The following is a 22,546-nucleotide window of genomic DNA, read 5'->3' as shown; positions in this document are numbered from 1 at the left end:
TGTTTAGATGAATACAATTAACGAAATAAGTGTGAAGAGATCATATCCTAATTACGAGAATGTAAATCACTTTTTTCATTCATATCTCTTCACGTCAGATTTTATCACATGTGGTATCGTTTATACATATTATAAATGCTTTAATATTTCAAAAATCGAGAAGAGATTTTTATGCACTAAATTGGTGGAGTGCTACAAGTTATTGAAGCTTAACAAAGTTGCCTTTGTGTATTGGTAAAAAGAAATGTGGCCTTTTTGTAGAATAATAATAATAAAAAGACCTCCCTGTCTTTCCTCGCGGATTCTCGCGCATTTCTTGTTCTCTGCTACCGTGTACGGTGCTCGTGGGCCTGCTGATTGCTGACTGCTTTCCGTCCTCCACTTCCTCTTCCTGTCTGTCCGTCTCCCCTTTCTCACTCACGCTTCGCTTTCTTTCCCGATTCCCCAGAGTCGCTCCCCTCTCCTTCTCACTCCTCGCGATCCACAGCGAGCGCAAGACAGACTAGGGTGGAAGGGATAGAGATGGGGGAGGCGGGGAGGAGCTCTTGGCTGGTACACATTCTGGTGATCGCCCTCTCTCTCACCGCCTTCGGCTTCGCCATCGCCGCCGAGCGCCGCCGCAGCACGGTATGGGCTTTTACTGATATGCTTCATTAGTCTGTAGTCATCCTTCCAGTACCCTGCAAATACCCACCTCCCCCAGCTCTGCGACTCTGGATCGGATGGATTCCGAGAGTACTCGTGTGGATTCTTACACTTGTATGTAGGGCTATCCGCGATTTTGTTCAACCAAGGGGTTTACGTGTGGGGTTCTTGATATCAGTTGATTGGTGGGATTTTTTTTAAATCAGATTTTGCTTCATTAGCTGTAGAGGACGTGATATCTTGTTTTTTGATGGAGTATATTTCTTCGTAAGTGGGTGAGCCCAGATTGGTCGTAATCATCGAAATTGCTGAAGAGAAAAATCCGAAATTCGAAATTTGCTAATTTTGTTGTAGAAATCGAAATTCCTTATCTTGCAGGAAGCCATATTTATTTAGCTGATGTACAAGCTTTCATGCTCAACGGCTTACATGTTTCGTCAGATGTGCAGATTTTATGCTGTACATGCTGTTTGAGGCTTAGAGCGTGAGATGGTTGTTTAGGTGGATTCTTGCTCTGGTATTTCGACATTTAATTCTAACTGCAAGGGTTTGAATCCAAATCATCACATATCTAAACAAACTATAATAAGTGCTACAGAAGAAGTACTCCCTCCGACCCATATTACTTGTCTCAAATTTGCCCAAATATGGATGTATCTATGTTTAAGAAGCGTCTAGATACATGTAATATTTTGACAAGTAATATGGGTCGGAGGGAGTACTTCTATTTTGGAAGTTTGATGTCTAAAAAGAACTTCTTGCATGCTAACCGTCGAGCTGTCAACAGTGCCTAGCTAGCCTCGCCAAGCTGATGTGTGCACCGCTGCCTGCCTATAGTGGCCTCTTTCAGTTCGCTTTGATGGTAGAAATGCATCTATATGTGGAAGCACATGCCATTTCAATTTGATCTAGTCACGGAAGGGGATATTATTTAGAATATTTTTGTAAGCGATGATTCATTAAAACAAAACAAATGGTTTTTAGGGTCTAGGGCTCTAGGCAAGAAAAAAAATGTATTCCTCCGTCCAACAAAAGATGTCTCAAGTGTGTCAAAATTTGGATGTATCTAGACATGAGTTAGTGTATAGATGCATTCAAATTTGGTCAAAATTGAGACATCCTTTGTTGGACAGAGGGAGTATTAATAAAAAGCAAATCATCCTATTGAAGTTGTACTTTTATTCTCAATGTTAATACATTAACCAATAACAATATGATTAGAAACTCAATTTTGAATCTGCTTGATCCAAATGCATATATAGGCATGACAATGTAACTACTAACTCAATTGCTGTTCGTTCTAAAAGTTCTATCTTCTAAATGTTCTGAAAGTTTCAGAATGAACTTGACAAAATTTGAGCTTCTAACTCTCACTATATTTTGGAACAAAGTTATGCAATCTGACACTTTCTAGATGTGAGCAAAAAGAGGCAGTTCAACTTCCAGAAGAAATCGTGATAGATTTTTGCACACTACTTCGTTATCTCTTTTTTCACATACATTTACAGAGCTTTACAGTTTACAGTATTGGGTTTAGATAGAATATGAGGAAAAACTTTGGCATACTTTGTTTAATTTTAAGTTTGTTGATTGAATGCTTCTTATGATGTCTACACAAAGTGGTTATTTTTAGAAGCAGCAATCTTGTTTTCTTGTGAAGTCTAATGAAAAACCCGATATTTAATGGAATAGATAATCTAAGATTGTTTATCTTAAATCTTCTACACTAACAAATTGCAAATGGTTACCACTTACATTTTTGGTCTATGTTACCACTAAAGGATCTTCAATTTGGAATTATTGTTTGAATCCAGTGTCTCATTTTTAATATATTCTAATAATATTTTTTAGTAAATTAATTTGAATGCACTAGATAAAGTAATTAATTTTAGAGAACTCATCCTTGTAGTTTCAAATTTTGTCATGAATGTTCGTACAGTCATCTTATTCAATTTGTATCATTCCTACATTTCTTAATTTGACACTTGTTTACCAATATTTAATTTCGTGGGCAGCCAATTTTGATTTCAGGTGAACAAGAATGCTCTTTGTACTATTCACACATTTTAGGAGGGGTAGAATTGTTTCTCTTTTTACACTAGTCATTTTTATCGAATACCAATCTTATACTACGTTACTAAAATAAAAGCTGAGTTCCTGGAAATGTTTAATGCGAAGTAAATGATATGCATGGGAGATTTCCATCCTCGTGATCTTTTTTTCCTTGAGTTGATTTTGTCTAGTTTGTACTTATGGTGATATTGAGTCCTTATCAGTTTGCATTGTCATAACAGGGTTCAATAGTTACAGACAGCTTCAATTCCACATTTTGTGTTTATGACTCCGACATTGCTACGGGCTATGGTGTTGGTGCATTCCTATTTCTCCTCTCAGGGCAGTCACTTCTTATGGGAGTTACAAAGTGCATGTGCTTTGGCAAACCACTTGCACCCGGTGGAAGCAGAGCCTGGTCCATCATATACTTTGCATCTTCATGGTAATTCCTAAGCCTACCCTCCCCAAAAAAATCTCTAGAACTCCCCAAATTATGTTGCCGTAATATATAATGAGCGTTACCTGCACATTGTCAGGATTGCATTCATAATTGCTGAGTCCTGTCTGATTGCTGGAGCAACGAAGAACGCATACCACACCAAGTACAGACATATGATATATGCAGGGAGCTGGACTTGTGACTCTCTACGGAAAGGAGTGTTTATTTCGGGAGCAGTCTTCACGGTGCTCTGCATGATTCTGAATGTATACTTCTACATGTACTACACAAAATCGACGAGCCAAGCTGCCAAAAAGATCAACACGACAACCCGTATTGTTGGTATGACTGGTCATGCATGAGGAATAACTCTAGTTTGATGAAACTTATTTGTGCACGGCCTGTACGGCTGTACTAGAGAAGGACCGCACCCGTGGAGCTCACCATGACTTTATTTATCTAAATAGAAAGAACTATGTGGTCTAAACTAGTACCAGAAAGAGTTTATTTTTTTACCTGGCGTTGGAACAATCTTAACTATATGTATTGATGAAGAGTGAAGACATTTAGCATAGTTTTAAGTGTGTTTCTTTCTTTATATTTCGGCTGTTTGACATTAAAAGTATACATAGGTCAAGTATTAATGATAAATTTTGAATACGCCCAAATAGTCCACACATATACAATAAGAGTTTAGAGAAACAATCCATTGGAGAGCAATGTAAGTATGTCCATATAGATAGAGTAAAGCAGTGTGGAATAGAACCTCACAATATCGCCCATTAGAAAAAGAATAATATAATTAGACAAACAATGAATACTAGTAGGTTTTGCCCATGGGACATGGCGAATATTAGACCAAATGCAAAGGCTAGGTGGGCCATATTACAATTCAAAATGGCACGAGCGACGGGGTCCTTTGTAGGGGTCATTCGTTCTTATCCCTTCCTCGTCCTCCAAAAGGTGAAACTGCATCGGATATTATTATCCGGCTAAGGCCCCGCCTGGGAAGATTGGAAATTTACTCCCGTGTAATAAAAAACTCTGATAAATTACTGTGGCCTGCTGAATATGAGTGAATAAGTTTCCGTCTGTGAAGAGTTGTTTGGGAGCTAACGCCTCGCCAGTGAGGTACCCAAGAACTGCAAGTGCCTCCTCTCCCGAAGACCACACTCCCACGGCTTCGTGCTCCTTGCCGGCGACCTGGACTCGTCGGCGCTGTGCTACCGCCGCATCGACACCCACAAGCACTGCCTGAAGAAGCGCCCTCCTATTCTCCCGTCGCCTGCTGTTGCCAATCGAGTTCCCATCGTCCGGCGCCCCCGCCTCGCCGTAGCCTCACGCCGCCGCCTCACCGGACGCTCCAGTGGCTGAAGCCTCGCGTCACCAGATCCGCTCCAGAAAGCGCCACAAATCCCTCTCCCGCTGGCGGCTGGTTCCTAGGGTTCTCCCGTCGGTTCGGGGTCACATCTCTCCTGCTCTTTGCTCTTCCTCGTTTTTATTTTGGGACCTCGTGAGCTCCGTAACTGTTTACGGGTGGATCGACCTCAAACCGAGCGAAAAGGAAACCGGAAACGACGAACCAATCACGGTTTCGAGCCTTCATCAGAAAAGTTTTGGGCTCCGTAAATTACGTCGGTATTGGACCCAAAAACGACGAACCAAGCAGGGCCTAAATCTGGTTTTGGATTCGGATACGGTATCAAATATCGAATATCTTATTCGGATACGGCATAGGATACATTATAAGCATAATACTGCTGATATCGGATTATCTGACAGTAAAAAACAAATATCCGTATTTATACTGCTAACGGGCTAAAGATTGGGTATTGTTCCTTTTTTATTACTAACGGGCTAAGGACTAAGGCCCACTTACTAGCCCATATACTATCCTAACCTAGACACAGCCACGGTGACTCATTCTAAAAATAAAAAAAATAAAAAAAACACGGTGACTCTCTCTGTCTCTCGTTCTCTCCCTGATACCCTGCTCCTGGAGGCGCCTCACGCCTGCGGCGGCCCGCCGGTAGCCGGCACGCGGTGCAGCGACGTGGGTTTGTCTAGTGATCTTGCATTCTTGCTGTCTGCCATTCTAATGTAATCTTACATTTACACTCTGAAGTCTTCTCTTGGTTACAATTCTTAGCAATGTCTGGCTACAGTGCTTATCTACTCCCCTCATAGAATGACAACCCGCTGTTAGCTCGATGAACGTTCGACAAGAATTGCTTATATCAGTAAAGAACTATATGGTATTGTGAAGTTTTGTGTGTAGTGTTGATCAGCTGGAATTAATTGTTTATCGATGTGCTTGGGAGTTGCTGCGTGGCCACTGGCCAGCATCAGCATCCATGTTGCTTGCTCGTCCTTCGGTTTGTTAACTGACGTCCGGGAAAACTCGGAGATATGTGGTGGAGCTGTAGTTGTGGGACGAGAATTGGTTCTTTACATCTTGCTAACGTACGTGGCGATTAAGTGACTATGAACGTACTACTTTGCGGCATTATTTCCGTTTTGGGTCCGGTACCGTTTCGCTAGTTTTGGGTCCGGTAACGTTACGCTACCGTACTTTCCGACATAGGCTCCGTTTGGTGCAGCTGATTACCGTAATCCCGTTTTTTCACCTCCTTTTCACTATTTTCGTGTTTAGCTGACCAATTTTTTACTAGTTTCGTGTGTATTTTTTCAGCAGATTATAAAATATGTCATCATCCTCTATATTCTGTATCCGTTTCTGCATCCGAACCCGAATCCGTACTGTTTTCGAATCAAATAAAAAAATATGAAACAGAATATCGTATGAGCATTATTTGACCGAATCTGATCTGGTCTCATCCGTAGTTCCACCCGTCCGCCTCTTACCTCCACAAGAAGAAAATCTCCTATAATGGTAGGAACCTTCCCTACTCACTCTGTTTCATAATTCTTGTCGAAACATTACATGTATCTAGACATTTTTTAAGAATAGATACATCTACTTTTGGACAAATTTGAGACAAGAATTATGGAAGGGAGGGAGTACTTGTTATTTGTCAAAAAAATCGACTCTTCACCGCCCGCTCGCAGAGTGAGGTGGAGATTCTGTCGGTCCTCCTCCCGTCACTACCACCGGAGCAGCGGCTGCACCGCCAAGCTAGGTCGGCGGCAGCACCTACCTTGGTCATGACAGACAAGCCTGTCGTAGTGGCGGACGTATAATAAATTTTCATGCAGTTTCTCAGGTTGCCGGTTAAGAGCATCTTTAATGGCATCTCCAAAGCCTTCCCTTTTAATGGTACGAGTCACTAATACAAGTCACTTCAGATATATATATTTACAGGAATATTATAAGCCTTCCCTTTTAATGGTACGAGTCACTAATACTAGATGCCCAACGTACTCGCACGAAGTTCATCAAGATTCAGCCCCGCTGGCACACACCACGAACAGAAACGTTCATACACAACAGCACGCTACGGATTTAAAAGATAATGTTTTATCATAGATCATATAATCCATCTTCATTCTCATCTCATAATTTGTGACAAATCAACAAGTGATACACACAAAAATGACTGTCTAGATGTGACATAAAAAATGACACGGTCTAGATGTAACATCACCACCACTAATTGAGTCTTCTATGGGAGCAAATGCATGAGTTGCATTAAGCAGCATGCGCCGCCATTCCCCTGCTAGTGAAACTTCACATAATATTAGATCTGGTATGCAAGTGTATAAGAGGTACTCTTAGATCTGGTAGAGCTGTTCTGGCCATTTCGGGTAAGCTCGTTTGTACAAGCTCATGCATACGGTGTCATGCTGCTGAACGCTGCTGTTGAATATGCATTTCATAGAGCCTGTGGGTGTGGGACAAGAGTGAGTGAAGGCACAGAAAAGTGTATCCAACTGAACCAACACATCGGTAGGATTAGTTAGTCAACATACCATGGGTGCCGACAGTCTCTTTGATTCGGCCACGTCGGCCATGTTTGGTCCACAGCTCAACAGGCTGCAAAAGCAATGGTGTCAGCGGCACTTCATATGAATGGATCGAATGCATTGATACAAAAAAAAATAACTTGCCTTGAACCATCTGACGTCTTCAGGACTATGGAACATGTATCTCACTATTGCTTTAAGTTTTGAGACTCTCTGAGGATACCTGCAAAGATGTTAAATAAGGCAGTATATATTAGACGACATCAAAACAAGAACCATTCAAGGGTTCATGGTTAGGGATGAAAAAAAACAGAAATGGGTGTTATCGTATTTGTTTCTGTATTTAGTAGTGGTAGAAGAAACAAACAGAAACCAAGGACACGAATACCAAAGTGAAAGGAAAAATAAATACAAAGCTAACTTAGCACATACAAGAATACAATACAAATATTTGCCAGAACACAACCCCTGGAACTATGAAAAATAAGACAAGAGAAAACTAACAGATTAGTTCGGAGAATAAGCGGGAACGAAGCTACTTCTAGGGTTATTGGTGGATTGGATTCGCCAGATGCCTACAGGCTACTCCCTCCATTCCACAAAACACCTCATATAGATTTGTGCACTTGGACCAAGGCAGCTCTTATTTCTAGTGCCTAACCACTCATACTGGATTAGTACTAAATGGATGTGAACTGTTACTGGCTGGGTGCAGGAGCCATGAGAAAAACGAGCTATATTATGGAACAAACCAAAAAAATCTATGTGAGTTGTTTTGTGGAACGGAGGGAGTACATGCTTCAGCAAAATGGAAACTTCCCGTTTGTATATTCCATTCTGTAAATTTAGTTTCCACATCGCAGTTTATGTTTCCGTTCAGTCAAATTCCATTTTTGCTGCCATTTTTTCCCAGAACAAATGGAAACCGTCCATTCTGTTTTCACCCCTAGTTACAATGGAAACTAAATTATGTATGAGCTCTGTCCTGCCACATATAAATTTTAATTACTGAAATGCCAAAAAATTCAATGGTCAGACGAATGAAGCGGTCAAAAGTCACTGGTTCACTAACCATCGGTTCTGAAATTATGTACAAATAAGTGGAACATCAGACTTATCGATAGGAAAAACAATACAAGCTGCAGGCATAATTGCCAAGTAAAAGATGCTACCAACTTACCCAGTCAAAACTATTTTTTTGAGAATAACCTGGTCAGGATCCACAGTTTTTAGTGAACCTACAGCAGCAATGGCAGGTTGCTCCCCATCTCTATTCTTCAAAACTATTAGAGGAGCCGGTGGAAAAGTTATTGGAGCATAGACGGAGGCAATAGAAAACCGCCCATGGTGTAGAAATCTCTCCATCTTATGCTTATTGCAATTGATGTTGTCGGAAGAAAATAGTGGTCTATAAAAGGGTAAGAAACAATCAGTGAGATACTTTTCTCAGTTTAAAGTACAATAGCATAGCTATACAAATAAGAAAAGAAAAACAATCATCACTTTGTTTGCAATAATATGGCTGGAATATTATGACTGAACTTCCATTACCTTGCTGTAAACTGCCGGAATCCAACATTAAAAGTAAGATGTTCCTTACATTTGACAGGAGCTTCATAGGAGTCATGCTTCTTTATGCTGCAGTGAATAATGGTTCCAATTAATCCTCAATAAAATTGTGTTTTGTATTGTAATACTCTCTCAATTCAAAATATAGGACATATACATTTTGTCCTCGGTCAAAATTATTAATGTTTGACCAAGCTTATAGAAAAAAAAACACCAACCCATATACAATATACCATAACATTCTCAGTAGATCCATCATGAAATATTTTTTCAGGGTGTATTAATTTGGTACTCCCTCCGATCCTAAATTCTTGTCTCAAATTTGCCCAAATATGGATGTATCTACTCTTAAAAGGCGTCTAGATACATGTAATATTTCGACAACAATTTAGGATCGGCGGGAGTATCATAGATGTTGAAATATTTTGCTATAAGCTTGGTCAATCTTTCAAAAGTTCGAATTAGGACAGAATTTATATGCCCTATATTATTTTTAATGGAGTGAGTACATATTATATAGGCCAATACTCTTCTAAAACAAACAAAACAGTCTTAAAATCAACTCAAAGCTAGTGTAAATTTAATGGCTAACCAATGCTAAGTTAGTCATATTATAAGAGCCTGGTTTAGTAGTCTACTCAGAATCTGTATTGCAGTTCTATTCATTAATAAAAGGTATGAAATCCTGAGGGACAACACACAATTACTACTGAACTTTTCTACACTAACCAAATATCAAAATAAAAACTACTCCCTCTGATCCATAATAAGTGTCTTTGGTTTAGTACAAAAACACTTATTATGGATCAGAGGAAGTATTAGATCATCTATAAATGCCTCAAGTTTGAGCCTAGCGCAAAAGAAAAGGACTGTAATTGCATTTCAGCTTATACACTTACAACATGGCAACTTTCGTGTAGGAACATGAACATACATGTCCATTAACATACTTCCAGGGAACTGGGGCACATGATTTTTTCAAGTAGGAGAAAATGATAAATACCTGAAATGAAGAACTGAAATTTTTGACTCATGTTGAAGAAGACCAGAAACAACCACAGGTAATCCTCTTGACGGATGGCAAAGTTTGGAGGCAACATCTGTAGGGACATTTTTCACGTGAAGCATCACATATGATCCTATTTGAGCACAATCCTTTGAGCTTCCTCTATCTAGCTCAGCAGTTTTAGCAAGGACATGCTTTTGAGTTCGTGCAAAGTTATCGAATGCAAATATTTTTGCATATTCAGGTGGCAAAGATTCCTGAGGTCAATAAAATGGAGAGAGACAACCCATCACATGAAATACACAAGGTTTTGTATTAATAATGCACTAGCCAGTAATATTTAAATCATACGCACCTTAGGGTCCCAGGATGATGTCCTAAATGACTTTAGTCCTCTGTATTTTGCAAAACGTTTTTTTGCCGGGACATCTAAGGGTGTTTCCACCTCATCAGGAAATTCTGGAACATTATATAAGATTTCGATGTCATATTTATGAATCATCGAGGTATAGAAGAACATGAGTAATGAACCAGGAAAAAGAAGTCTGATGAACAGGCACCAACTGAAACAGTTAAAACTGGAAAACTTAAGTTAACTCAAGCTTGACATAAGGCCATGCAGAATCTTTTTATCCCATTGTCTCAAATGTTGTGGTTTGCTGAGGTATCGTGGTTGCGTTACCACTGCTGACACGAAATTTACTCTTTTATGTTCTTTCAGGTAAGAAACCCATACCGAAGAAATCTAGAGAGCAGCAAGATATGGCTCCTGAGCTCGTTATCTGAACCATATAGAAGTCTGGGGATCTCTGACATCGTTAATTTTATGGAAAATACAGAACAGTATACTGAGATAACTACATCGCTAGTGGGTCCTGCATAAAGACATGTGGTAAAAACGTGCTGTCACCAAGAGACATGCTAGGTGCAGAAGTGCTGCCATATTTGCCTCTCTCCCTTTCCCTCAATTTCTGTCACCGACGCGGAGACTGGAGTGTCTCGTTCTATAATTATTTGCATTTTTCTGTTCATCTCAACTAACTACTGTCAATTTTTTGCGCATTTTCTGGGCCAGTATTGAAAGGATTCAGTCTGCAGTTTGTTACATACTCCCTCCATTTCACAAAGGTTGGCGTATTTTGATTCGTTAAGACAAGGCTTTGACCAATGAAAACTCTATTGATATGTGTTTTTTGATACATGAAATTTATATCAATGGATTCGTTTTTAAAAGTTCTTGGTAATGATCATGGTTTCGTATCATTACATATTAATAGAGTAATTCTTGGTTAAAGGCTTGTCTTAACGAAACAAAATACGCCAACCTTTGTGAAATGGAGGAAGTACTGAGGTATCGAGAATATCCATAAACGTATACCGACGGTCCAACAGAAAAAAGAAATAGAAAAAGGGTTGGGACCTGAGTTCTAGACCCTGCATATGTTGTGCTTACTGAAAATGCAATTTAAACACTGGAACGCAATTGAAAACCTATACCTTCATCTTCAGCATTAGATTCTTTGATTTTCTTAATCTCTGCCTGTATCTGCTCATTGGTCAGATTTTCATCATCCTGCAAATGCAAAAAGAATACATTTAGTTTCCAAGACTGCTTTTATTTCAAGGTATAGCCATATACTCCTTACATTCCAAAATATAAGGGGTACTTTTAAGTCTCCAATGCATGAGTTTGACTACAATTTTCACTTGTATGGGCCTATAAATTAGTGAAAGTATATAACTATATATGATACGAAAATATTTTGCAAGACAAATAGACATTTTGATTCTTAAATGCTCAATCTGTATACTTTCCCACATACTCCCTCCGTTCCAAAACACAACTCATATAGATTTGTGCACTTGGACCAAGGCAACTCTCGTTTCTAGTGCCTGACCACTCATATTGGATTAATAGTAAATGGATATGAGTAGTTATTGGCCGGGTGCGGGTTTCAAGAGAAAAATGAGATGTATTGTGGAACAAATGAAAAAAAATCTATATGAGTTGTGTTTTGGAATGGAGGGAGTATTAGTGGTCAAAGTTTTAAATCGTTAACCGCAAGCATAATGATGAGCCCTATATTTTGGAACGGAGTATCTAATAACAGAAGAAGGATTCCATAGAGTGGAAGAGAAAGGGAAGAAAAAAAGGACAAAGGGCACACCTCAGAATTTACAGAACATAGAAGAGCAATAGCAGTAGGTCAAAAAGATAACCCCATGCAAGCAAATGTAGTATCATACAACCCAAAAGTTTTCCAATGGTCAAAAGAAATTGGATCAAAATTTCAGAAAAGAATGCAAACTGATTTAGTTTACATTCTTTTCTGAAATAATGCTCCCTCCATGCAAGCAATTTTATTAGCCCCACGATGAACTGTCGATATCAGGTCAGGTATTAAGATGAGTCCCAAGCAGATCCAGATTGGGTGGAATTATCTGTCACGCTGTCTTCCCTACTGGGACCTATAGAGCTCTAGGTGAAATGGTGAGTGTATTGGAGTTTATGTTATAATGTGCTCTTTTGAATCCTTGCTATTATATGCTGTTCAAACTAGAATAAAAACATTCAAAAGATAGGAGAAAATTGAATTCGATCAGATTCGAATCCAGTAAAATTAGGTGAACTGGGTGATTTTCGACTTCATTGATGATCCAGGAAAAACAGCCCTCTGTCGCACACACAAATGAATTCTACAAGGTTCTCTGAAACAATTTCTACCAGGCCGAACATGGCAAACAAAATTTGACCAAGAAGCAAATTTAAGATAAACATTTCAAAAGGCAGGGGTTATATTTGACCTGTCCCAGTCAATTGGTCCGAGGCTAGTTCCAAAATATGTCAGGAAACCATTCCCAGTGATATTCAGAACAATGCCTTTGCAAGCAAATGCTTTAAAATGTATATCATCATGAGGTTGATGACAGGTGAAACAAGGTAACTTACTCCCATCTCAGTACCCCCAATAGTTTCTTCATCAAACTTCTCCCTGCAGTGAGATACTGCATCCATATCTGAACCATCACTGCCATATTCTGACCGATCTTTCTCATCAATTACCATTCCAGCACCATCCGGGTTGTCATCCTCAGAATCATTGCCTTCATCATCTGTATCATCAACAATCCAAGCAGCCTACAATAGAAACAGAAGGTTATTTTTAATTAAATAATTATGAGTAATATTAAAAGCTAAAGCTAAAACTTCAATAGCTTTGTGAACCTGGTATTCTGAAGTGCCCCGAGGAAGAAGTCTCTTTACTAGTTTTCTCTGTTTATTGTTTTCATGGGCTTCTTCCATCTCGGCTTCCGTTGGCCAAGTCTAATCAGATACAAAGATAATAAATCAAGCAAGCACTTAAAAAGACATTTTTCATAATTTCACTTGTTCTTGAAAGAAAAATAATGTGATCAAAGATAAAGAGGCAACTATCACTTGGTATGTCAGTGAGAAAAGATCAATGAGTTTATGAGAATCTACAAACATGTTTAGTGTGAAGTTTATCTTACATAAAAAGATCTTACAGGTGTTTCAAAAAGATGAGGGCAATATAGAAATATATATATATATATATATACTTATAAAGGAAAAAACGATATATTAAGAACTAAATCCAAAGCAAACAAACTTTCAGGCCAATCAGCAACAACACATCCAATACAGAAACTGTAAGCACATACGAAAGATCTAAAGACAATTCATCGAACCAAACAAGAAACGCTTCACTCAAGCACGATTACAAGTTGAAGTAATAATTGTTGAATAGCAATAGCAATTAGACTAAATTCAAGTTCTTGCAACCAAAAAACTATGCAGTAGTATTAGTACTGAATTCAAGTTCTTGCAAACAAAAAAACTATGCAGTAGTATTAGTACTGTTTTATTTATTTACTTTTTCAACACTAAATGGTAACGGAACTAACATAGCAATGCACTCAAAATTATATTATCATTACTCTCGACAAGAGAAATTGTCACCTGCTCTCCTGCAAGAGGATCAGAGATATTTTCAACAAGTAAAGGTTCCTGATTCAAAGGATCTGGAACAAAGGTGTCAACAATCTGAAACAGCCCAAACAATGATTAGTTAAGAAAGCGTGATCAAGAAAAACAGCATGTAAGATGGATAGAAGTGAGAACCCATTGATTCTTGTGACTAGCAAAGTTATTCCACTGGATGATTCTACATCATAATAGGTGGAACTGTGCTATTCAATTTCTAAATCATTGCATTTATAAATAACAAACCTGAATTTGATTATCATCGGAATCCATAGCATCAATTTTTTTCCTTTCACTAACAGGAAATGGATCCTTGAGGATATCAATTTCTCCTAACTGAAAATCACCAGCACCTGACACATGGACCTTCAAGAGTAGGTATTAGAAAAGGAAATAGATAAGATAGCCTATTAATAATTGAAATAAAGGTGCGTACCAGCTGATTCACCGAAAGATTGTGGGCCCGCAAATACCCAGACACAATCAAGGTGCACAATCCAATACTGTCTCCAGGTTTTATGGAAGCCTGAAAGAAACACCGTATGTTACCATCAACAATTATCAAATATAAAAGGGGGACAAATGCATCGGATCTTTGCAAGAAGCCAAGAACTAGAGTTCTTAATTGCATGAAGCTATCAAGAGTAAACTTGAATGATACTGCAGTACTCCCTCCGTTCCATAATATAAGGCGCCCACGCATTTCGAGATCCAACTTTGACCATCAATTAGACTAACAAAAAGTGAATTATGTGTTATAAAATTATGCCATTAGATTCATATCTGAAAGACGTTTCCGACGGTATAATTTTTATAATGCATAATTCACATTTTGTTTGTCTAATTGGTGGTCAAAGCAAAATCTTGAAATGCGTGTGTGCCTTATATTATGGAACGGAGGGAGTATGATTTAGCACAATTATTTAATAATACATAAGAACTTTGGTGTCCACTGTAATGAAAAGTAAGATTTGCTTAATTACAGCTAATTCTTCAGTAACTGGATTACAGGATTCCCAACCTTAATTCCTTGATAATCCATAATGGATCAGAAACCAAGTTATTTCACTAAATTTTGAGCTAGAGTATCATCCAGCAGCGCCATTGAGTATGATAAAGATGAGTATGTGTTAATGTGCTTTATCCGAAGTATTCAATAGAGCCCTCTTGCTATCAACAAAATTGTATTTCCAAACCAAGTTCAAAGTGAGAAACTTCAATTCAGTTCCTGTTGGGGGGTTCCATGGTCCTTACCAACTTTCAAGATCAGAAACATCAATTCAGTTCCTTTTGGGAAGCAAAGGATTTACAAAACATCAATGAAATCATGAAAGCAAGAGATAGTGTAGTAATTCATGATAACCTCCTCAGACATAACATAAGGTCTCTGGTTTCTCCAATGTGGTGATGAAAGGTGTTGCTCCTTGAAAAGCCACATGAACTGGGAAATTTTAAGACCATAGTAAATAACTAGAAGCTGCATTTTGAATATAGGATGGATAGAAAGAAGGAAAGGCTGTAACGTACTGCTATTTCAAATATTTTCAAAACAAAAACTACCTTATGCAGATCATCCTTAGTTTCTGCTGCATAGAACTTGGTATCCTCAGGCAGCTCTGGGGATAGGAAAGAGACTGTTGCTTTCTTCAATTCCTGCCTACTTTTGGTGTCGGATGGGAGATCCTGATGACATTAAAGAAAAAAAACTGGTAACTATCACAAGACAGCATCATGAGTGAGAAAAGGTCATGATGACCAACCACTTACTCGAATGAAAACAGCTGTACTAGGTAGGCCCATGGCTCGAAAAACAGATAGGCATTGTGATCCAAACTCATCAATTGGGCTGCTTGAATCTCCAACGTACAATGAATTTGCTGATACTACGAAAGCTAGCAAATCAGCAACCTGTGTAGGAGAACACAGTATGCATGTTCCACATTAGAGTTAACACATTTTCAACGAAACACAATTGTGACATATTAAGTTTGGTTGAAGAGCCTACCTTTGCCAGTTCCATGCATGAGGTAAGATCACCATATGGTGCTTGCAGTACCTTCACAAATATCATGAATATAAACAATTTGTCATGATCATGGGACTTGGGCCTGCAGCCAGCTGGCATGTCCAAGGCAGCAGCATGCGTGTTTATTAGGGAAGGAATAGGATAGAGATTAGTATGATAGGTTAAGTACTTGGATATGGCTAGTGTCCCTTAAGGATACGAGTAGCAATAGCTGCAGCAGCATAGCTAAGTGCATGTGATGTGCATGGATAAGGAAAACCTACTAGATTATGAAAGGTCTTAAGAGTTTGAAAAGAGATCCGACTTGTGGATCAAACTAGTCTTCTTATATAAAGGACTAGAGTGTAACAGTTTTAATCAACCAATCAATAACTAATGTTCCCCAAAGCCTCATAGCCTCTTCTTCCACGTCAGGCACAGTTATGACACCTAGAACATGAGATTGATAACTATGTGCGACCTAGTGACCTAGTTAGGGTTCAAGACATCTCCAGCAAAGTGATGCATAACAGCCACGACATAGTGGTCGGAAACAAATGTTTTCACAATGCACACTGCATCTTTAGTACTACATTCCTGTTAAACTGACCGTGGTTCGAAGTTTATAAGTGGAAGAGGCAACAGTGTTGGATGTCAAGTGCTCATCCCCTCCTGCCGCAAACATCAGCAGATCTTCGGCAAGTGGTCTAACATGTGCAGATGACGAAAGACCACAAAGAACCTGCAATAGTAATAAAAATTAACTTATGTCTAATGTGACAGCAAGAAAAATAAAAGTGACCATCATTGCAGGACAATAAGAATAAAGACCAAGACTAACAATGACACGGGGTGCACTTGAAGATCCAACAATTGACCGTTTCTCCTTTAGCAAGGCAGCACGTTTCTGATCACGGATCTGCAACCAATCAAAGCTTTTCAGGCAGCAGGATAACAACAGTACCGGTCAAACTCTTCAAACATCGAATCAACAAAAATACAACCCAAAACATAGTGAACACACCATCCGTGCAAAAACGACTCAACTAATAAAACTAAATGCACTCAGTAACTGACATCTAGGCTAAAAGTAAAATTAGCTGAATAAAAAGAATACGCAGATTGCAAGGAATTTTTGAAAGATTTTCCCAATCTAGCAAGAAAAGAGAAAGATTGAAATGAAAGAAGTTCATATAATTTGGACCGAAAGCAAAATTAACATCAAGAGCTTATGACCTATATAATAGCTAGGAAGTACCAAACAGCATAATCAACTAACTAAGAACAACAACCATGCCCGGCCTCGAAATTCGCTAGGCTTATCATCCAATAGAAGTTTAAGCATCGCAAACCAATAAAAGCACAAAAGAGGGCAGCTTGTTGAGCTAGAATCGGACCGCCTTGCTCCGTTGGACGCGCGCGGCACGAGCGCCCTTGACGGCGGCGCGGTGGCTACTCTCCGGCTTCCCGCTCCTAGCCTTATCTGCCGAAACGGGTCCGCCCAAGCCGCCAGTGAGATGTTGGAGTTTTACACGAAAGGCAAAAGAGGGATGGATAAAACCGGAGGGAGCTCCCGCGAGGGTGGGAAGCTATACTGTACCGATCTTGTGCGAATGGCGGGAGGCCTTGGAGGCGAAGCGAGTCTTGTGCGCCTTGTTTACCTGCGAGCGCGCGCCGCCCATCTCGCCGGCGGCGGCGGGGCAGGAAGGTACGCGTGTGGGTTTAGGGCTTTGTGCAGGTGGCACGGAAGAAACCGTAGCTCGGTCTGAACCTTTGTCCGTCCCGGGCTCCCGGCTGCTTTTACTCCGTAGATATTGGGCCGGAGGTGGCCACTGAGTCGAGCCCAGTGCAAACTGAATTCTTCACTTAGGCTAGTTCGCTCCCCTCGACTAAATTGGACCCCCAACACAAAAGTTAGCGGACGAATTCCGACATCTCTCCCTTATTGGGTTATCTAAAGTTTTTTCATTTAAAAAATTTGAGCTTTTAATTTCTTGAACTTTGAAGATTTACTTTTTGATTTCCATCTTTTAATTTTTGAACTTTCATTTTTAGCTTTTAATTTTGGTTTGCAAAATATTAATAAAAAGAATGCTCACCACCGGCGTGTCGGGACGAGCCGAGGTGGCGGGGCCATCGGATCTGTCCATAGGAGGAGGTGGCGGCTCGGATCAGGCCGCGACGGTGCATGAGGGGTGGCGCGGGAAGAGAGCAGTGGCGACGGCGCATGGGGATGCGGAGGAGAACAACAACAACTGGTGGGGATAGAGCAGCGACAACTATTGGGGAGGAGGAGGGCAGCGACGGCTCCTACCTCCAGCTGTGACAACGGGGAAAAGGAGGAGGCGAAGATGGCCCATGGAGGGGTGAGGCGGCGACGCAGAGCGAGGAGAAGGTGGCGGCGGGGAACGAGCTATGAGGAGGAGGCGGTCAATTGAGGCAGAGGAGGAGGCAGACGGGGCCAGAGGAGGAAGAGGAGGGGAGCGGGTTTGGATAGGGAGCGAGTGAGGGTGGGGGCGTAGATGACGCTTCGTTTGGTCCACCCTGGGTCGACGAGCATAAAGGACGGATCTGACAACTTAGGCCTCTTTGTATCCAAGGGATTTTATTGGGGTTTTATATAAGGGTGTCTCTAGGCTACGGTTGCCTGATATTTAAGGATTTTTGTTAAATATTAGTCGATCAATACCAACCGTCCAAACTGGTGATGCTTCCTAAATCCATATGATCAGCTCGGTGTTTTTTGTTCCTTGTGTGCATGTACATGGGTTTTCCCGTGGGCCTCTTGTGTTCTCATTATCACACACCAAGCTAAGAAAGAAAGAGGCCCACTGTGTGTCTATCCACCCCTACTCTTGGACACTCCTCCTGACACAACACATGTAATGTAAAAGGAGAAAACGACACATATATATTGTATATTCCTGTCCCTCTTCTATTAGCAGCACACAATGCAAAACCCCACTATAATGGTTTCCTTCACTTTTCCATTCCCTTATACAGAAAGTTCTGATGAAAAACACACTAAAGGATCACATAGCTACATGGATTTTCTAATCTGAGGATGGACCTTTATTCTAGAAAATAAATCAGTCATGTGCAAGTCACCAAAAAAAACTCAATTGCACATCAATAGTCTTAATATGCAACCTACCCTTGAAAGAAAATTAAATTATACATGAAGACTCAAGAGAGATGATGTGCAACTCACAAAACAAACTCAATTGTGCGCCAAAAATCTTAAATTGTAACTCGCCCACCAAAAAAACTAAATTACACATCAAGAGAAGTGATGTGCAAGTAACCCCAAACAATCTCAATTGCACACATCAAGAGTCTTATTGTTCAACTCACCCTCGAAAAGAAAGTAAACCCACTGTACCACTAACCAAAAAAGCTCCATTAATTGCACATCAATCTGGAGCATGTGCAACTCACACACAAAAAATTCGGTTGCACATCAATAGTCTTAATATGCAACTCAATCCCAAAAGCACTAAATTGCACATCAAGAGAGATCATGTGCAACTCACCTAAAAAAAATTGATTACACATCAAGAGAGATCATGTGTAACTCACCCATAAAAAAATACTAGTAGTAAGGAAGAAATCTTGACACACACAAAGTACCAAAATCTGAAGTCAACTTGAGAAAAAAGCCCAACTCAGGAAAAAAAAAGCCCAAAGGCACACACGACACACCACGGCATAGGCGACAGACGCGTGAAGCAAAGAATCGGCTGGAAACACACGTTGAAAAAAATCAACCGATCTCATCTTATATATCAGGCAACTGCTAAATAGCAAAAGCCTTTATATAATTCTAGTACGTCAGAAATTTTCACTCCAAGGACTATTTGGTTAAAAAGGAATGGATCCTTCTAAATTTACATGGATTGCTTTCCTACTCGGTTAGGCTGGTCATAGTGGGGAGTAGCTTAGAGTAGTGACATGCATTTGTTACTAGTTTAAGTTACTATCTCCATAATGGTTAATAGCTTATGTGTGGTGTCATGCATTGTGTCATTAATTGTCTTGTAGACTCATCTTGTCTTGATTTGTGTGATGTTATAGTAACATATCTAGTTACCACCTCTTTGTCTTTGCTTAGTTGGCATTTATGTTACTACCCAAGTTATTTACATTATGATTAGCCTTAGATGATAGATCTGTTAGAAAAATTCTTTTATGTTTATGACAGTTGTGACATACCTAATCTTGCATTTTTTTTTCCTCTGTTGCAACCAAACAACTTCTATAGGAATCGACATGTCATTTTCTCTTTTGAGAAAGATTCAGCTGTCATATTATATTCTTCATTTTTTTTTCTATTTTTTTTTATGATTCATATGATCCAAAGAGATTCTTATGGTCTGTTTGATTTTTTTGAAAAGGGGCTTCCCGGCCTCTGCATCGAAGCGATGCACACAGCCAATTTATGGTCTGTTTGATACGAAAGCTTTGTTTATTTGGACTTCGAATATCAGACCCACCGATGTCCATGTGCCTATGTGCGAGGTGATCGGTCCAAAAAATAATGCGTGTATATTTAGATAGGACTCAAATACAGCGCAGCGTCGCGCGACCGCCAGGCTGCATGACGCGCGAGACGGCCAGCCTGATGCATGATGCGATGCGTGCACTCATCCATCCTTATCCGTGTCTCAAATTCTGGAGAATATTGCTAGTTTGCTACTCAAAAGCATGAAATGCAAGTCTTTGGTGAGCTCAAAACAGAATTTGTAAGCTCTAAAAAAATCACAAAATATATGTGGCTGACCTCAAACCAATTCATACTTGTGATCATTTCAGCTAAAATCTACCGCACGTAAATTGCAACTCCTACTAAATACAAATGTCACGCCCTAACGAACACAAATAATCGTGTCCATGCATTTCTGTCAAAAATCTACCACCTACCACCTCATCCCGCATCTCCACCGCTTCAAAATCGATCTACCACCTTCATTTAGAAGGACCCAACACAAACCTTATCTCCTTGTCGTCCCTAATGAACATAAATTGCAACCCGTAATGAAATTAAAATGTCACCCCTACTGAACATAAATAATCATGTATATCCATTTCGGTCAAAATCTACCACCTTCTGCACTCCAATTCAAGCTACTACGTTCATTCAGAACGACCGCAAACAAATCCTATCCCCTTGTCGCCGTAAAGAATATAAATTGCCGTCCTTATAAACAAAAAATGCCTTCCGCAATGAATACAAGTTGCCATTGTAATGAACTATAAATTGACAACCGCACAAATTGACAACCACAGGTGAATAAAAATTGCCACCCGTAATGAATACAACTTGCCATAGTAGTGAACTACAAATTGACACCTCCTGATGAATAAACATTGCCATCCGTAATAAATAAAACTTTCCATACTAATTATCTATACCCGCGGGTGTGAATAAAAATGCCACTTCTAATGAACAAAAATAAACACATCCATTTATATTTCAGCCAAAATATATCGCCCACCACCGCATCCCTCATCTCGTCCGCTCCAAATCGAGCTACCACCTCCATTCAAAATTAATGACCCCACACAAAACCCTAACCGACACAAAATTGCCGTCCCTAATGAACATAAAATTGCCATCCCTAATGTACACAAATTGCCATCTCATAATGAACATAAAATTGCCACCTCTAGTGTACACAAATTGCCATTCATAGTGAACACACAATTGCCACCTCTAGTGTGCACAAATTGCCGCCCCTGGTGAGCACAAATTGTCATATCCATCCATTTATGAAAATTTACCATCCACCACCGCATCCCGTGTCTCCTCCACAAAAATCGAGCTACCACCTCTATTCAAAACGACCCCTCACAAAACCTATTTGCAAGTCGTTCGTAATAAACACAAATACCACCAGTAATGACCACAAATTGCAACCGGCAGTGAATACAAATAACCATCTCCATTTTTCTCGGTCAAAAAAATATCAACCAGCATTGCACCGTCCACTGCCGCACAACCTGCCTTCGGCGCAGGCTTAAAGCCTCCGGAAAAACCCAGATTGCCTTCGGAAAAGGCCTTGCCAGAGACTTTTCTCCCGTTCCCCTCGGCAAGAGTATCCGCATGAGCAGTTACCGGGAGCACAACGGACGGGCCGAAAACTTTGATGAAGGCTGCATACGGCAAAGAAATTCTTGGATTTTTTATTAAAAACTGGCTAGCTCGGGTCCGCCATGGCTGCTGCTCTGCTGTGCGCCGCCATGGCTGCTGCTCCGCCGCCGCCGCTCGCCCCGCCATGGCCCCTGCTCTGCCGCTGCTCGTGCCTCTCCGTGAACGCTGCTCCGCCGCCGCTGCTCGCGCAGCCATGGCCGCTGCCTGCAGGGAGACAGAGGTGGGGGAGGATGAGCCTCTGGGTAGGAGGAAGAGCGGCTGCTCAATCCCGGGAGGACGAGGTGCGCGGGACGTCGCCATGGCCGCTGCTCCCGTCGTCGCCATGGCCGCTGCCTGCAGGGAGAGAGAGGATGTGAGAGATAGAAGAGGAGGCAGGGGAGGGAAGGAGCGGTACCAGAGGAGGGAGGCTGCGCCCGCGGAGTGGGGAAGACAAAAATTGCGCCAGCATCAGGACGGGCCAGTTGATAGAGAGGAGAGCACGTGAAAGGGCGCGTCGCGCGGCGAGACCGGAGAGAGAACGTTCTCTCATTATAATTCCGATTTAGATAACAAGAAACAAAAAAAGGCAAGATGCCAATGCCCCTGTCCGGACCGCCCTCTACTCCATGCTCGTAGTAATGACTTCATCGATACAGTCGTGTTTCCATAAGTGGATCGATCGATCTGTTTATTTTTCCCACGATCGTGCCCCGTCTTATGAGATAACGAGACTCTTGAACGATTAGATATTTGCTAATGATACATAC

At 40.5% G+C, this 22,546-nt stretch overlaps 2 protein-coding genes across 2 annotated transcripts; one reads left to right on the top strand and one right to left on the bottom strand.

Moving 5' to 3' along the window:
* The first annotated feature begins 351 nt into the window (after positions 1-351).
* LOC100826208 lies at positions 352-3,737 on the top strand. Its single transcript, XM_003563812.4, has 3 exons — positions 352-627; positions 2,940-3,142; positions 3,237-3,737. The coding sequence occupies exons 1-3, from the start codon at positions 523-525 to the stop codon at positions 3,499-3,501; spliced, it is 573 nt and encodes a 190-aa protein (XP_003563860.1). The 5' UTR covers positions 352-522; the 3' UTR covers positions 3,502-3,737.
* Positions 3,738-6,599: 2,862 nt separating this feature from the next.
* LOC100825580 (pre-rRNA-processing protein TSR1 homolog) lies at positions 6,600-17,434 on the bottom strand. Its single transcript, XM_003563810.4, has 21 exons — positions 17,250-17,434; positions 17,047-17,132; positions 16,491-16,568; positions 16,260-16,391; positions 15,650-15,700; positions 15,412-15,552; positions 15,205-15,327; positions 15,008-15,085; positions 14,081-14,170; positions 13,891-14,010; positions 13,621-13,704; positions 12,865-12,963; positions 12,589-12,777; positions 11,136-11,211; positions 9,994-10,097; positions 9,636-9,895; positions 8,615-8,701; positions 8,244-8,471; positions 7,208-7,286; positions 7,070-7,133; positions 6,600-6,981 (listed from the first exon to the last, which is right to left on the bottom strand). Exons 1-21 carry the CDS (start codon positions 17,329-17,331, stop codon positions 6,872-6,874), a joined length of 2,361 nt encoding a protein of 786 aa, XP_003563858.1. The 5' UTR covers positions 17,332-17,434; the 3' UTR covers positions 6,600-6,871.
* Between the last annotated feature and the right edge of the window lie 5,112 nt (positions 17,435-22,546).

This window comes from Brachypodium distachyon, chromosome 1 (assembly GCF_000005505.3).
Source record: "Brachypodium distachyon strain Bd21 chromosome 1, Brachypodium_distachyon_v3.0, whole genome shotgun sequence".
Classification (NCBI taxonomy): domain Eukaryota; kingdom Viridiplantae; phylum Streptophyta; class Magnoliopsida; order Poales; family Poaceae; genus Brachypodium; species Brachypodium distachyon.
This window is presented reverse-complemented; position numbering and strand designations above follow the sequence as displayed.

Excerpts from the sequence above, each read along its gene's own strand:
- LOC100826208 (XM_003563812.4), top strand. The coding sequence starts at position 523 with ATGGGGGAGGCGGGGAGGAGCTCTTGGCTGGTACACATTCTGGTGATC. Across the intron at positions 628-2,939 it reads CCGAGCGCCGCCGCAGCACG|GGTTCAATAGTTACAGACAG; the intron begins GTATGGGCTTTT and ends TTGTCATAACAG. Across the intron at positions 3,143-3,236 it reads ATATACTTTGCATCTTCATG|GATTGCATTCATAATTGCTG; the intron begins GTAATTCCTAAG and ends GCACATTGTCAG.
- LOC100825580 (XM_003563810.4), bottom strand. The coding sequence starts at position 17,331 with ATGGGCGGCGCGCGCTCGCAGGTAAACAAGGCGCACAAGACTCGCTTC. Across the intron at positions 9,896-9,993 it reads CATCATCCTGGGACCCTAAG|GAATCTTTGCCACCTGAATA; the intron begins GTGCGTATGATT and ends TATTGACCTCAG. Across the intron at positions 7,134-7,207 it reads AAGACGTCAGATGGTTCAAG|CCTGTTGAGCTGTGGACCAA; the intron begins GCAAGTTATTTT and ends TTGCTTTTGCAG.